The following is a 16,112-nucleotide window of genomic DNA, read 5'->3' as shown; positions in this document are numbered from 1 at the left end:
TCGGGTCAGGCGAGGAGTTCCCATCATGGCTCAGCAGAAATGAACCTGACAGCATCCATGAGGACGCAGGTTTGATCCCTGGTCTTGCTCAGTGAGTTAAGGACCTGATGTTGCCGTGAGCTGTGGTGTAGGTTGCCAACCCAGCTCAGATCTGGTGTGGCTGTGGCAGCAACGGAGGCCATTGGCTACAGCTCCAATTCAACCCCTAGCCTGGGAACCTCCATGTGCTGCAAAACCAAAACAAAACAACAACAACAAAAAATCGGGTCAGCTGAGCACCAAACCCACTTGTTTAGGGCCCCAAAACATCCCCAAAACTCTGACACTGAGTTATGCTGTTTATCAGGAACACCTGATTTGTTTTAGTCTACCAATACTAAACCCTGAATATCTCTCCCAAGAAGTTACCTGCCCCACAAAAGCTCAGAGGAAAACTGGATCATAAGAATGAAAGGAGGAGTTCCCGTCGTGGCGCAGTGGTTAACGAACCCGATTAGGAACCATGAGGTTGCGGGTTCAGTCCCTGCCCTTGCTCAGTGGGTTAACGATCCGGCGTTGCCATGAGCTGTGGTGTAGGCTGCAGACGCGGCTCGGATCCCGCGTTGCTGTGGCTCTGGCGTAGGCCGGTGGCTACAGCTCCGATTCGACCCCTAGCCTGGGAACCTCCATATGCCGCGGGAGCGGCCCAAGAAATAGCAACAACAACAACAACGACAAAAAGACAAAAAAAGACAAAAAAAAAAAAAAGAATGAAAGGAAAGATGGACAACTGAAACCCTTTTCAGAATACTGCTGTGTCTCCCCCGCCAGAGAATGTAAAATAGGGAATCTTTTTTTTGTTTTAATTTTTGGTCTTCTTGCAGCATATTAGAAGTTCCCCGGCTGCAGCGGCAGGCCTACACCACAGCCACAGCAACACCAGATCTGAGCTGCATCTGTGACCTACACCACAGCTCACAGTATTGCCAGATCCTTCACCCACTGAGTGAGGTCAAGAACTGAACCCAAGTCCTCATGGATCCCAGTTGGGTTTGTTACCACTGAGCCACAATGGGAATTCTCACGAATCTGTTTATTATACAACTTTTACTCACAGAAAATTAGTTTCTCCCCACTACCACTAAATAAATCTGCACACTTAAAGAATATGGGTTTTGGGAGTTCCCGTCGTGGCGCAGTGGTTAACGAATCCGACTAGGAACCATGAGGTTGCGGGTTCGGTCCCTGCCCTTGCTCAGTGGGTTGACGATCCGGCATTGCCGTGAGCTGTGGTGTAGGTTGCAGACACGGCTTGGATCCTGCGTTGCTGTGGCTCTGGCATTGGCCGGTGGCTACAGCTCTGATTCGACCCCTAGCCTGGGAACCTCCATATGCCGCAGGAGCAGCCCAAGAGATAGCAAAAAAAAAAAAAAAAAAAAAAAAGAATATGGGTTTGATGAATGAATGGATACACAAAATGTGGTGTATCCACACAGTGGAATATTATTCAGCTGTGAAAAGGAATGAAGTTCTGATATATATACTACAATGTGGATAAACCTTTAAAATATGATAGTAAGTGAAAGGAGCTGGACATAGAAGGTCACATATTGCATGATTCCATTTTTATGAAATGCCCAGAATAAGTAAATCTATAGAGACAGAGAGCAAATGGGTGGCTGCCAGGGGCCGGGGGTGGGAGCAGTGGGGGAGGGAGGAATGGGGAGTGACAACTTGATAGGTAGAAGTTTTCCCTCTGGTGTGATGAGTGTTTGGAACTAGACAGAAGCAGTGGCTGCACAACATTGTGAGTGTGCTAAACACCACCTCAAAATGGCTGATTTTAAAAATTCCCTGGTGTCACTGCTGTGGCTCTACTTACTGCTGTGGCGGGAGTTTGACCCCTGGCCCCTGACCCCTGGCCCCGGGAATTTCCACACGCCTCGGGTGTGGCCAGAAACAAACAAACACACAAACCATAAGGGAAAATCGGATGTAAAGGATATATGGAAATTCTTTGTACTTTTGTGTGTGTGTGTCTTTTTAGGGCTGCACCCGAGGCACATGGAAGTTCCCGGGCGAGGGGTCAAATTGGAGCTGTAGCTGCCGGCCTACACCACAGCCACAGCAACGCCAGATCTGAGCCATGTCTGCAACCTACACCACAGCTCACAGCAACGCTGGATCCTTAACCTAGTGAGCAAGGCCGGGGATTGAACTTGTGGCCTTACGGAGACTAGTCGGGAGTTTGTTACCATGGAGCCACACTGGGAACGCCTCTTTGTACTTTCTTTGCAAGCTTTTTCTAAGTATAAAATTATTTCCAGATGAAAAATTAAAAAAAAAAACTTTAAGAGATCTTTATACTTTAATAGGTTGGGAACCACTGAATTGGGCTAAATTTACCCCACGATAATTGAATTCCCCAAGGATTTCGCATTGGCTTCCCTTCTGGGCTGCAAACGCCCAACTGGTATTTAGTGCTGCAGCTAAAACAACTGGCAAGTGAGCTAGTGAATGAATAAGAGCGAATGAAGGAGACGCCTCCCAGCAGTAATCAATACTGAACAGGGGGCGGGGTGGGCGGGGCCCTGGCGGCTGCTGGTGCTGTCTGTCTGTCTGTCTGCCCATCCTGCCTCCTCTCACCCCTTTCCTCCGCCCTTCTCAGGACATCAGGATCTCCTGCCTAGGCACAGGTTGACACAGGGTCTCTGGAGTTGGGGGGAGCCATTGGACAGATGGACAGAAGGACGTCTGGTCTTTGCCCCGCCCTCCTCCAGGTACAGCCTCAAGGACCAGAGCCCACCTGCAAGAGGGGCTCCACCTGGTGCAGCACGGCCTGGGCGGTGGCCTGGAGGGTCTGTGCAGCCTCGGTGACCCTGCGCTCTCTCGATGTGACCGTCTTCTCCAGGGCCTGCACCTTCTGGCCCAGGGCCTCGGCCCGGGACTTCTGAGGCTGCAAAGAGATGAGGGGGCTCAGGTGAGGCCTGACAGGGCAGGGCCGAGGGCAGGTCCTCCGTTGGGTGGGAGAAGCCCCAGGGGTAGGGATGCAGGGGAGGGCTCCTGTGCACCCCAAGAACTGGTCGCTTGAGGCTCGGGTTCCAGCCCCAGAAATTTCCAGAAGCACGGCCTCAGGCAACTCAGCTAACCTCCCTGACCTCAGCTCACAGTCCCTTAGCTGAAACCTTGGGGCCAGAAGTCCTCCTGAATGCAGAATTTTCCAGACTTTAGAGAACAGCGCTGTCTGGGTACTGCGTCCTCAGTGGTACCTCGGGCAGTGCCAGGGCCAAGCATATGGCCACCTGCATTTTCCTTTCTACACGCAACAATAGGAGAATCTGAGCAAGCAGCCCGGGGCGCGGGTCCTGGACAGACTGGGCCCCAGAGGCACTTTTGTAAATGTGGCCTTTTTTTTAATTTTTTTATTTTTTTAAGCTCAGCTCTGGAGTTGTGGGAGTTCAGGATTACTGAGAAGACAAGATGAGCTGATGTACCCAGAGGTGATGGCACAGGGTGAGAGGCGAGAGTGGGGGGTGGGGCTGACAATTTACATTACTCCCAAATCCCCTCTGGGCCCCTCCTGGATGCCGCCTTAAAATGACCTAATGAGTGAGCTCCACCTGCCAGACAGTAACAGAGGTACAAGGATGGAAAGTCCTTGGCCAAGGTCACAGAGCTGGAGTGGCGGAGCTGGGATTTGGGCCCATGTCCTTCTGGTGTCACTGCCAATGCCACTATGATGGAGAAGAGGCCTTGGTCTTGGTAGTATTATTATTATTATAATCAACAACAAAGGTTGGCTGAGCTCGGCCTCTGTGCCCGGCAGGCGCTCTGCAGTCTCGGACGTGGATTACTTTTCATCAAATGCTGTGGTTAAAAACAAGCCACATCATCCACCTCTGCCTGGGCCGCACTGGTTCCCCAGCTGCCACATTGTCCCCGACCCCCACCCCACGCGAGGACAGCTCAACCCACCCGTGGCACAGGGGCAGCCGGCGAGGCCAGGCGCAGGGCTGCGTCTTCACCGACTTGCTGCACAGCGGCCAGCACCCTCTCAGCTCCAGGCAGCGCCTCTGCCACGGCCACGCCCAGCGCCTTCTGGGCCGCCTGTACCTCCTGGTACCTGGGAGGAGAGAAAGGCAGGATGGCCCAGGAGCTGGTGCCGGCCGTCCCTCCCCATCGCTGTTCCGGACCCCCACTGGAGCCCCCCAATTTTTGAAGGCCTCTGGCAACTTCCCAGGCACAGCCAGCCCCCGCCCCGTGGAGTCAGTACCCAGCAGCTGGCCTCGGAAACTGGCTGCTACTCAGCAGCTTTCTCATAAACAGAAAGGCAGCCGAGGAGAAGGCGGCCTTCTTCCTTCTTCATTCACTTAATTCAATCCCGCTTTTCTGAAGGGGCTCCCCTTGGTTTCCACTCAAGAATCGTATGTTCTGCAAATGTTTGGCTCCTCTGCATGAATCATGAGGAGGAAAATGCCTGGTGTCGGGGAAGGGATAGCAGCCTGGAGCCCTGATGCCCTTGGGTGACCTTGGACATGAAGCTCTCCAGGTAAACGGAGACGCGTGCGCTGCAGGATTGCTCTCAAGTGCTGAAGTCAATGAACTAGAACAGCCTTCCCGCCCCCCATCCAGCTGTCCACAACTGCCCCCCCGCCCACTGCTCCCGCCACCACAGGCACTGCCGGGGTGGAACCCCGCCCCCCGCCAGGGTCCTTCCCACCCCTCACCCCTCTCCAGAGAGCCAGCCCAGCACCCCTGCCTGTGGGGGGGCATCAGGTGAGTCTTCAGGACTGGCCGCCTGACCCAAGCCGACCAATCAGACTGCCTCATCTCGAGGTCCACTTGGGCTCGGCGAGACGGAGGTGGGTCTCCATCCGCCCTCCAACTGAGCTGGACGCAAGGGGGCCACTCAGAGCAGAGAAGCAGAAGCCAAGAGGAAAGCTGGTGTCTGAGAGGAGCTGCGCCAGGGGCCTGGTGGCGGGTGGGGGCGGGAGGGGGGGCGGGGGTGAGGGTGCTAAGGGCTGGGGAAGCAGCGGGGGAAGAGGGCGCTGGGGGGCTGGGGTGGGCAGAGAGGTGCTGATCTGGGCCCTCCTGTTCACGTTCTTGTCTCTTCTCCCCAGAGACTGAGCTGCACCCTCCAAGCATGAGTAGGTTCCTATAACTCATCACAGAGCAGGCCCAAGACCCCTGCATCCCACCTCGCCCCCGTCAGGACTCAGGAAGGAAGTCGGTTCTGGAACCAGGGGCCTCTGGCCAGGCCCTGTCTGCTCCAGGAAGCCAACCCAAGCTCCCACCCACACCTGGGAGATCTCACCTGTCCTCCAGCTCCCGCTGGGCCTCCAGGGCCGTTCTGCCCTCCACCAGACTCCAGAGAAGCGCGTAGCTGGCGTTGGAGGCGAGCAGGGCCCTCCGGGCAGCGGCCTCAACCTTGGCGGTGGTGTCTCTGCGACTAGACAGACATGCTCGTCTGACCATCGCCAGGCGCTCACACGGAAGGGGGCCTAGGCCCCAGCCCCTACCCCCCCAGTTCACGGGGACCAGAGGCCTTTCTCCTTCTGCCTGACTCACGGGGAACTGATGGGGACGGGGCCAGGCCCCTGTCCGGGTTGTTCAGGGCTCATGCCTGCTGTCCTGGCATAACGATTAATAGGTCCTTTATCACACACAAAATCTCAGTTTGGACAATCAATTACACAGTCACTCTACTAAAGAAAGGACAGAAGAGAGTGGTCAAGACCGGCTGGGTTTGAATCCAGGCTCTGTCTCTTCCACCCTGCGTCCTTAAGCAAGTCACGTCACTTCCCTGGGCCTGTTTTCTCATCTGGAAAATGGCCCTACAGTCCCCAGACCCAGCTGAAAGGACAATCTGCTTCAGATCTCATGTTTAGGGTCTTAGGCTGCTGCTTCTTCTTTGGGGGGTTTGCTTTTTAGGGCCGCACCCGCAGCATATGGAGGTTCCCAGGCTATGGGTCGAATTGGAGCTGTAGCCGCGTCTGCGACCGACACCACAGCTCATGGCAACACCAGATCCTTAAGCCACTGAGCCAGGCCAGGGATCGAACCCACAATCTCACGGTTCCTAGTCGGATTTGTTTCTGCTGCTCCTAGGCTTCTTCTTAAAGGCAGTAAATGAAACAACCCAAATGTCTATCAGTGAGTGAATGGATAAACAAAACGTGGCATACTTGTACAGTGGAATGTTATTTGGTTGTAATAGAAAAAAGAATGAAGTACTGACATATAATACGATACAGATGAATCTTAAAAAGATTACGCTAGTGAAAGAAACCAGATACAAAAGACTACATCGGACATGACTCATTGATATGAAGTGTCCGGATGGGCCAAGCTGTAGAGACAGAAAGCCGATTAGTGGTTAGTGCCTGGGGCTGAGGATGGTGAGGAGTGATGCCTCGTGAAGACAGCACTTGTTTCTGGGGTGAGGAAGCTGCCCTAAGATTGACTGTGGGTCAAAAAACGGGCAGAAGATCTCAACAGACAGTTCTCCAAAGAAGACATACAGATGGCCAAAAAACACATGAAAAGATGTTCCGCATCACTCAGTATTAGAGAAACACAAATCAAAACCACCATGAGGTACCACCTTACAGCAGCCAGAACGGCCATCATCCAAAAGTCTACAAACAAGAAGAGCTGGAGAGGGTGTGGAGACAAAGGAACCCTATGACGCTGTTGGTGGGATTGTAAATTGGTGCAACCCCTGTGGAAAGCAGGATGGAGATTCCTCAGAAAACTAAACATAGAACTGCCATTTGCTCCAGCAACCCCACTCCTGGGCATCTATCCAGAGAAAACCATGACTCGCAAAGACACATGTACTCCGATGTTCACTGCAGCACTATTTGCAATAGCCAAGACATGGAAACAACCTAAATGTCCATTGACAGAGGAGTGGATCCAGAAGATGTGGTACATATACACAATGGAATATTACTCAGCCATCAAAAAGAATGAAATACCAGTATTTTTAGCAACATGGATGGACCTCGAAACTATCATGCTAAATGAAGTCAGCCATACAATGAGATACCAACATCAAATGCTTTCCCTGACATGTGGAACCTGAAAAAAGGACAGACGGAACTTCTTTGCAGAACAGATACAGACTCACAGACATTGAAAAACTTATGGTCTCCAGAGGAGACAGTTTGGGGGGTGGGGGGATGTGCCTGGGCTGGGGGATGGAAATCCTGTGAAATCGGATTGTTATGATCATTATACAACTACAAAAAAAGGAAGAAAGAGAGAGAAAGAGAGAAAGAGAGAAAGAGAGAAAGAAAGAAAGAAAGAAAGAAAGAAAGAAAGAAAGAAAGAAAGAAAGAAAGAAAGAAAGAAAAAGAAAGAAAGAAAGAAAGAAAGAAAGAGAGAAAGAAAGAAAGAAAAGAAAGAAAAGTTTGTAATAATCCATGTGGGAAAACAGAATGGCTGTATTTATCTGTATGACGGATTCCCTGTGCTGTACACCTGAAACCAGTACAACACTGTACGTCAACTATACCCAATAAAATTAAATTTAGAAAAAAGAAAAAAAAGATTGACTGTGGGGCCAGGTGTACCACTCCGTGAATACACCGAAGGCTGCTGAATTGCAGACCTGCCTGGTACGTGAATTCTCTCTGCATCGGGCAGACCCCCATCGTCACCCACCCCCCCACCACCACCACCTCTGGGCTCACGCCGCCCTGGCACAGCTCTCCTTCCCACGAGCTGACATCCCCCCACCCACCAGACAGCTCTGGACTCAACCGATTCCAACTCCTCGGGTGGGGATGCCTGGGGCCTGGCCCGCATCCTAGAAGCTCCCAGAAGGACTGTGCTCCCTTCCTGGTTGTGGACAGGACCGTACCCTGCTCCTGGGCCTGGGGGACTCACCTCCTGGCGAGGGCACGGGCCTCTGTGGCCAGGTGGCTCCAGTTGGTGGGCGGGCTGGGCCCTTCCTGAGGAATCGCCTTTAGAGGAAAGAGGGAAACGGGAGGAAACTGATGGCCCATCCCTGAAGGGCAGGGGTCACATCCAGCTAAATTACTGGGCAGAACTGGGCTGTGCCGCTTATTTTATAAAGGCTCAGAGCTTCGAAGCTGGCACATCCAGAGAGCAGAGCCCCAGAGCTTGGGGGTAAGAGTAATGATACCTCACACCTGCGGGCCAGTCACTGTCTGCTTGGACGATGCCTCGATCTTTGTTTTTTGTTTTTCTTTTTCGGGCTGCACCCACGGCATATGGAAGTTCCCAGGCAAGGGTTCTTTTTTTTTTTTTTTTTTTTTGCTATTTCTTGGGCTGCTCCCGCGGCATATGGAGGTTCCCAGGCTAGGGGTCTAATCAGAGCTGTACAGGTCTAATCCGGCCTACACCAGAGCGACAGCAACGTGGGATCCGAGCCGCGTCTGCAACCTACACCACAGCGCACGGCAATGCCGGATCGTCAGCCCACTGAGCAAGCGCAGGGACCGAACCCGCAACCTCATGGTTCCTAGTCGGATTCGTTAACCACTGCGCCACGATGGGAACTCCCAGGCTAGGGTTCTAATCAGAGCTGCAGCCACTAGCCCACACCACAGCCGCACCAGATCCAAAACGCGTCTGTGACCCACACCCACAGTTCATGGCAACGCCAGATCCTTAACCCACTGAGCGAGAACCCGCGTCCTTATGGATACTAGTTAGGTCCACTACTGCTGAGCCGCAGCATGAACTCCTGCCTTGTTCTTTGCAAACATTATCTCACAGAATCAGCAGAGGAGAAACTGTGTGGCCCCATTTCACAGGCAAGAAAACTGAGCTTCCCGAAAGGGGGAGCCATACCCCAGGTTCAGGGGGGAGGGGTCTGACCAGGGAGGGGGTCCCTTGAGTACCAGAGATTTGAGGACAGTGGCTGCATGCAGAATCTCCTCTTCAGAGGACTCCAGCACCGCCTCCACGTCTGCCAGCTGGATGCAGGTCTTCTCGGCTCCGGCCTGGGCACAGCGGGCACTCCTGCTCAGTGCCTGCAGCCGCTCCCTGGCAGCCTTCACAGCCTCCTCAAGGCCTGTCACCTGCTCCAGGAAGGCTTCCTGGGCTCCTGCAGAGAGGCCGCAGTCCAGGGGTCACGGAGCAGTCAACACTTCACCATAAAGCGCACACCTTCAAGGGACCCCATCTGCGTTCTTTGCTCCTCCTGGGCACAGCGTGACTCCATCACAGGCCTGAGCACCACCAGCCCATTAAAGGAAAAGCCTCCCCCTTTCACAGATGCAAAGGCTGAGGCCAGGAAAGGGTACAGCATGACCCCAGGTCCCAGACACAGGAAGTCAGTCACAGGTGAAGAACTGGAAGGAAGCCAGGCTTCCCAGGTCCACAATGAACAATTCCTGAGTCTGAGACGGCAGTGAAACCCCCGCCCTGTCCGAGTCAGCTCTGTAATTCAATGCGGTGGTTCCGTGTGGACATTTTATTTATTTATTTATTTATTTATTTGGCTTTTTTGGGCCGCACCTGCGGCATATGGAGGTTCCCAGGCTAGGGGTCAAATCAGAGCTGCAGCTGCTGACCTAGGCCACAGCCACAGCCATGTCAGATCCGAGCCGCGTCTGTGACTTACACCCCAGCTCTCGGCAATGCCAGATCCTTAACCTCCTGAGCCAGGCCAGGGATCGAACCTGCGTCCTCATGGATACTAGTCAGGTTCGTCACCGTTGAACCACAACGGGAATTCCAGGATGGACGTTTTAACTCACAGCATCTGACAGCTAACAGATGCCCAGCTCACAGACGGCTGTCACAGGAATACAGGTCCTTGCGAACATGCAATTTAACAAAATAACCAAGCTGCTTTTTGTGCCTCTACAGTTCAGTGTCCAGGGCCAGATTCCACCTGAACTTCATGACAGCCTTTCTTCTGATTGACCCATTTATCTTCTATGCCGGGGATACAGCGAGATGGTGGGAACTTTACCTGTTCAGCACCTGGGACAGCGCCTGGGTGATTATTTGCTGAGTGATTCAACAAATGAACCCAAGTCCTGTCCTCACTGAGCTTCCAGGGACAGTCCAGGTGGCTGAGGGGGTACAGGGACGGAGGCTCTAGTCGGAGGCTGATATGAATAAAGCTACAAGGTACAACTGGGCGAGGGACCTTGAAAGAGAAGTCCATGGGGTGACAGGACAGTTTTGCAGGAGGAGCTCACTCAAGCTGGGGAGGTCAGACAGGCATTCCCAGCAAGCGGGTTCTCGTAGGGGTGAGCCCACAGCCCGTGAAGCATCCTAAGGCCAGACTGAAGGCCTCCAAAGAGGACCTCTGACCCACCAGCCCCCTCCCGTTGCCTCCCAGTCTCCCCCTCTGCTCTCCCCTGTACCTTGCAGCAGGTGGTGGCCTTGGTAGATATCCCCCCGGGGGGCCTCTCCCTGTAGAATGTCCAGTGGTCCCCAGGGCCTGCCACAGTCGGACCCCTGCAGCCACCCCTCCATCAGGGTCAACCTGGCCTTCAGCTTAGCAGCCTGGAGGGGCCAGGGAAGGAAGAGAGTGTAAGGCAGGTGGCCTGAGGTCCTGCCCGGACACCTCCTCCAGGCTTCAGCCTGGAGCAGAGTGTCCCTCCTCCAGTCCTTCTCTGGGCCTCGAAGCTAAGGACACACCAGCCCTCTGAGAACCAGCTGTGCCCATCCTGTCCTCACGGCTGTCCCTTCCCTTCTCACACCCTCGGCACCTGCTGGCACTCTACTGACTACACCTCTGCCCGACAATGGGAGACCTGGGAAGGGAGGCCCCAGGAGGATTTCCGCTTGTCCTGCTGTATTCCCAGGACGTGACTGAGAGCAGGTGTGCGACACTTGTAGGCTGAGTGAGTATGCTTCGCAAGCCCCCATTCTTTCAGTCACATGAACAACAAATGCATCTATGGAGCACTTGCTGGAAGCCGGGCCCGAGGGACCGCTGGCCACGCACCAGCTCACGTTGACCTTGTAACCACACCCTAAAGAGCAGGGGATACGGGTCCCGAGATGCCTCCTCAAATCCAAAGTCAAAATGCTCTGAAAGCCTGCAAAGCTTTCCATTCCTTAATTGATGGCAAAGTCAGGTTCAAAAACACCCTGAATTTGTTGAGAAAGGAGACGGCTCTGAACAAGGCCACTTGCCGTCTTTATTTACCCCCTTGCTGTGAATGGTCACCTGATTTCTTGCAGATGTGTCAATGGGTCTGACGAGGGGGCTGGCCCAGGCGTTGCCAGGGGTGACGCCTAACAGGCAACATACACCCTCCCATCTTTCTGCAGAAGCATCATTGGGAAAGCTGGCCTCCCTGGTTTCAAGTAAGGGGTTGCAAGCCTGAACTATCTCCATTGTGGAGTAGGAGAGACACAGTGAAGGGCACGTGCCAACTAGTGTGACAGCTGCCGGGGCACGTGCCACCTAGCGGAGGGGGGGGGGAACCCCAGAGGTCATGCTCGCGACCCCTGCATCACACACCTCCCAGATGGAAGCCTACTGCGCCCCAGAACAGGCATCGCCCTCCTCCCCACAAAGGGCCACCTGTGGCCGCAGCCCTCCTGAACCTGCAGTGTGAAACCTCGGCCTGGGTGGTTGGGGAGGACACGCAGTGAGAGCCACTTTTCTCCTGTCCACCCAGGAGCTGCAGCGGGCAGAGGTGAGGGCTGAGTCAGATGGCTGGGGTGGGGGGTGCGGGCACCAGGAGGAGGTGGCCGGTGGCCCCAGGAGGCTGGAGATCTGTGGACAAGTGGGCATTGCCTGGCGCCCAGCACAGAGCTGGCACTTCCTGGGGGTGTGCAATGAACAGAGGTGGAGCGGACCTGGGCAGGGGAGGGCTCACCTCCTCCTTCACCAGCGTGTAGCAGGATGGGCACTGCTGGCAGTACGTGCCACCGGCTGTAGGGAAGAAGTTGTCCTGGCAGCGGTCACACTTGTAGCCCACAAAGCCGGGCCTGCACACACACGTGCTGTTCTCGTGGCACTGGGCCGAGGCGGCGCCCAGCGGGGAGCACCTGCAGGCTGGGGGGCCAGGGCAGATGGCGCTGGATGCCGTGACGGCCACCCCACATCGGCACCCCAGGGCCCCCGCACCCTCACACCTGGCTGCCCCAGACCCCCGTGGGCAGCTCAAGCTCATTCCTGGTCTTTCCCGGGAGACTGATTCCGAAGATCAGAGGTGAAGACTGAGAGCCTTGAGTTCTTTCACTGTCCCCCGGGATCTGAGGACCAGCCAGGTTGAGGACTGCCACGCAGTCCAACTGTACGGATGAGGAACCTGGGGCCCAGAGAGGAGACCTGATGGCCCCAGGCACACGGGGATACATCCTTAATCCACCGAGCGAGGCCAGGGATCGAACCCGCATCCTCATGGATGCTAGTCGGGTTTGTTACCACTGAACCATGATGGGAACTCCTAGAATAGATTCTTGGCCCCTACCTCATCCTCTGCTCACTCACTCCATGCTTCCACAGCTGCTCTAGAACGTCCTGCCCCAGATCTGATCCTTCGCTCTCCTGCTGCACAGCCATCTTCCCCCATGAGTTCTCTTCGCCTAAAACCTCAGGCCCTACCTACTCTCTGGTCACCCGGAAAGGACCCGGCTTCCTTACCGCGGCAGCCTCTGATGGAGAAGCCGAAGAAACCCAGCTGACATCGGTCGCAGGACTGGCCCTCGACGCCTGGACGGCAGGGGCACTGCCCGGTCTTGGGGTGGCACTGGTCCTCCTGGGAGCCCAGTGGGTGGCACTTGCAGCTATGATTAAGGATGGCACTTGGGTCTGGGACAAGCTCTGGGCTATTCCCAGCCCCGCCTCCGCTGGCTAAGACTGGCGAGGGGCCGTCGGCTCACACCCCATCTCTGTGTTGGTACATGTCCAAGAGCTTCCCCCAAACCGTGCCCCGGGAAGCACAGTCCCCCTAAATCCTCCCTCCCCAAAGGCATGGGGACTGTGGCCATCTCGGACTAGACTCTTGGGTTGGAAAGTCACAGTGCAATTAGCTCCTTAAAGACTTGAGAAGTCGGGAGGAAGTAAACCTGCTTGCTCCACTAGGGGGCTCCCTGGAGCCCTCTCGGCGGCTCCCTAAGGCCGCTGTCTAAGCTGCTGCTGTGGTGAAGAGGGCACAGAGTGACAGGGAGACTGAGAAGGGAACCTGAGACCAAAGCAGCCCCTGCCCACCTGGGCAGCCCTTAGGGTTGCTCTTGGCCTGCATCCTGGTGGGCAGGGCCAGGAATTCACCCCCACCCCAGGGACTGTCTCTTTGTCCCCCTTTGGTGCAGGGCACAGTGTATCTGGCAGTGGGCCTGGGATGACAGAGTCCAAGCTTGGCTCCTCTCTGGAGGCTCCCTGGGAGACACAGGAGGGATGGGTACCCACAGCCTCACCCCACCCACCTCCGGCAGCCCCACCCCGGCTGGAGGTCGTAGAAGCCAGGGCTGCAGTGGCCACAGTCCCGGCCGGTCACGTGAGGCAGACAGGAGCACTGGCCGGTCACCAGGTCGCAAGGTTGCTGCTCACCGACGGAGCCCCCTGGGTTGCAGCTGCAGGCTGGGGGTGGGAGCAGAAAAGGGGGTTGGGGAGCCGGGCAGATCACCTGTTCCGCCTCTGGGGGTCCAGGAGAGGCAGAGAAGATGGGGCGCTACGGAGATGACTCCCATTCAGCTCAGACTCTTGAGCTGTCTCTGAAAAAAAGGCTCATAGAAAATCGAGCCCAAACCCATTTTCGATGTTCTTGGAGAGAGAGCCCAGGATAGCCGTGGTGGCAGATGGCCCTTTTGAGCCTGACCTGAGCCCCCGCAGAGTGGAGAGAGGGCCTGAAGCTCAGTTGGGGGTCACAGGCCAAGCCCTGCACCCACTGTTTGGAGTTCCCTGTCGGGCCCCAGAAAACAAGAGGCTGCAGGTGCAATGCAGAGCAACACTCAGGAGCAAGGGAGTTTGGGGCAAATGCTGCACGTCTCCCTGCAGCACTTCTCGAAGCCTCCCACAAGCTGATGCTCGCTGGGGCCCTTGGAGACAGGACAGGGGGCTGAGCATCTAGGCGGGGAGACCTGGGATTGGAAGCCCAGAGGCAGAACAAATGGGATGAGTGCCACAGGCCATCTGAGACAGACCTATGTGCCAAGTGTGCTACCTGAGATAAATACCAAATTAGCCGGGTAGGAAGAAAAAAATCACAGGGTCAGACTTGATCAGACCCCAGGGCTCCAAAGACCCTGGAGGAGAGCAAACCCTTACACTTTCTTGACAGGCCAACAGAGATGGTGACTAATCTGCTGAAGGTTGCACATCCTTGCAGAGCAGCCGGCTGGAACCAGTGGAAGAGGGGCCCACTGTGCCTCACCTCGTGGGTCCAGGAGGTGGGTACTCACGCACGCATTTGTCCTCGGGCAGAGAGGCCAGGGCGTCCCCGTAGAAGCCCTCCTGGCACCGCTCACAGTGGGCACCTGTCGTGTTGTGCAGACATCGCAGGCAGTGGCCAGTCAGGGGGTCACAGTTGCCCACAGCGTTGGGGTCCACGTTCCCACTGCACTGACATGGCCGGCAGGGCTGGGGGGCTCCAGAGAGCCCCAGTGGGTCCCCAAAAAAGCCATCATCGCAGATCTCACAGCGTTGCCCTGGGAAGCGAGAAGCCTTGTGGGGAGGAGCAAGAATGAGGAACCCAGCCAGCTGGATCCTCAAGGGGTGAGGGCGGGTGTGAAGCAAAGCAGGCTCCCTCGAGTACCCCCGTGGAGCAAAGGGGGGCCTCTGGGGTCAGGCTGACTTGGGGCCAGGGCCCAGCGGGGCCATCAGCAGGCTGTGTGGTCTTGGGCAAACCACTGTGCCTCTCTGACCTTGGGATCCTTGTCTGCAAAGTGGGGCCAATAATGGCAGCTACCTCAAAGGACTGCTGAGACACTTTGGTGAGATAATTTGTGCAAAGCACAGCTCTTGGGAGCCCTGCTCTGGGCTGTCTCCCCAGCCCTGCTAGCCAGCAGGGAGCTGTTTTCAGAGTGCTCCCAACAAAGCAGATATCTGCCAGGACCGAGGTAATAGGCTGTCCTGACACAGCCACAGGGACTAAATATAGAAGCAGGTGTCTGAAACCTTGGAAACATCACATCAGGTGAAACAAGCCAGACACAAAAGGACAAATGCCGTCTGATCCCACTTACACGAGGTACCTGGAACAGTCAAATTCAGAGAGACAGAAACCAGATGGGTAGGTACCAGGGGCTGGCGGGAGGGGGAACCATTAAACAAGAATTTAATGGGTATGGAATTTCTATTTAGGACGATAACATAAATTCTGCAGATGGATGGTGGTGACAGTTACACAACACTGTGAATGTACTTAATGCCAGTGAGTTGGGAACCGTACATTTAAAAATGGCTAGGAGGGAGTTCCCGTCGTGGTGCAGTGGTTAACGAATTCGACTAGGAACCATGAGGTTGCCGGTTCGATCCCTGCCCTTGCTCAGTGGGTTAACGATCCAGGGTTGCCATGAGCTGTGGTGTAGGTTGCAGACGCGGCTCGGATCCTGCGTTGCTGTGGCTCTGGCGTAGGCTGGTGGCTACAGCTCCGATTAGACCCCTAGCTTGGGAACCTCCATATGCCATGGGAGCGGCCCAAGAAATAGCAAAAAGACAAAAAAAAAAAAAAAAAAAAAAAAAAAAGGCTAGGAGTTCCCTAGTGGTTCTGTGGGTTAAGGATCTGGCATTGTCACTGCTGTGGCTTGGGTCCCTGGCCTGGGAACGTCTATATGCTACAGGCACAGTCAAGAAGGAAAAAAAAAAGGTTAAAATGACAAATTTCATGCTATGTGTATTTGCCAAAATTAAAAAACAAATAATGGGGAGTTCCCACTGTGGCACAGCACTAACAAACCCAACTAGTATCCATGAGGACTCAGGTTCCATCCCTGGCCTCACTTAATGGGTTAAGGATCTGGTGGTTTCCATGAGCTATGGTGTAGGTCATAGACACAGCTCAGATGTGGTGTTGCTGTGGCTCTGGCATAGGCCGGCAGCTACAGCTCCAATTCGACCCCTAGCCTGGGAACCTCCACATGCTGCGGGAGTGGCCCTAGAAATGGCAAAAAAAAAAAAAAAAAAAAGGATGATTCAGAGGATATGTGAATACTATCTCAACAAATCTATGGGGTTTTTTGTTTGT

At 54.9% G+C, this 16,112-nt stretch overlaps 1 protein-coding gene and 1 long non-coding RNA gene across 9 annotated transcripts in view; one reads left to right on the top strand and one right to left on the bottom strand.

The window, feature by feature from the left end:
• The window catches only part of LAMC3 (laminin subunit gamma 3), a 66,553-nt gene that overhangs the window by 8,539 nt on the left and 41,902 nt on the right, over positions 1-16,112 (bottom strand). For 7 of the 8 annotated variants that reach the window (XM_084999113.1, XM_084999120.1, XM_003353687.6 and 4 more), the window contains 10 exons: positions 14,329-14,574; positions 13,354-13,507; positions 12,572-12,714; positions 11,802-11,980; positions 10,332-10,473; positions 8,853-9,058; positions 7,873-7,949; positions 5,294-5,428; positions 3,955-4,102; positions 2,786-2,935 (listed from right to left, as the gene is read on the bottom strand). In XM_084999113.1, the coding sequence (XP_084855239.1) occupies positions 2,786-2,935; positions 3,955-4,102; positions 5,294-5,428; positions 7,873-7,949; positions 8,853-9,058; positions 10,332-10,473; positions 11,802-11,980; positions 12,572-12,714; positions 13,354-13,507; positions 14,329-14,574 (1,580 nt within the window). Of the gene's footprint in view, positions 1-2,785; positions 2,936-3,954; positions 4,103-5,293; positions 5,429-7,872; positions 7,950-8,852; positions 9,059-10,331; positions 10,474-11,801; positions 11,981-12,571; positions 12,715-13,353; positions 13,508-14,328; positions 15,330-16,112 lie in introns of those variants that run through there. The other variant, XR_014829336.1, reaches the window with a different exon arrangement.
• Positions 2,760-7,350, top strand: LOC146407310 (uncharacterized). The gene is made up of 3 exons (XR_014829392.1): positions 2,760-2,959; positions 3,415-3,492; positions 5,100-7,350. It is a non-coding gene; the product is annotated as an uncharacterized LOC146407310 (long non-coding RNA).

The sequence above is a fragment of the Sus scrofa genome, chromosome 1 (assembly GCF_054392235.1).
Source record: "Sus scrofa isolate SSC_HxYL_T2T_F1_AM1 chromosome 1, Sscrofa_HxYL_maternal_Yorkshire_Landrace_v2.0, whole genome shotgun sequence".
Classification (NCBI taxonomy): Eukaryota; Metazoa; Chordata; class Mammalia; order Artiodactyla; family Suidae; genus Sus; species Sus scrofa.
This window is presented reverse-complemented; position numbering and strand designations above follow the sequence as displayed.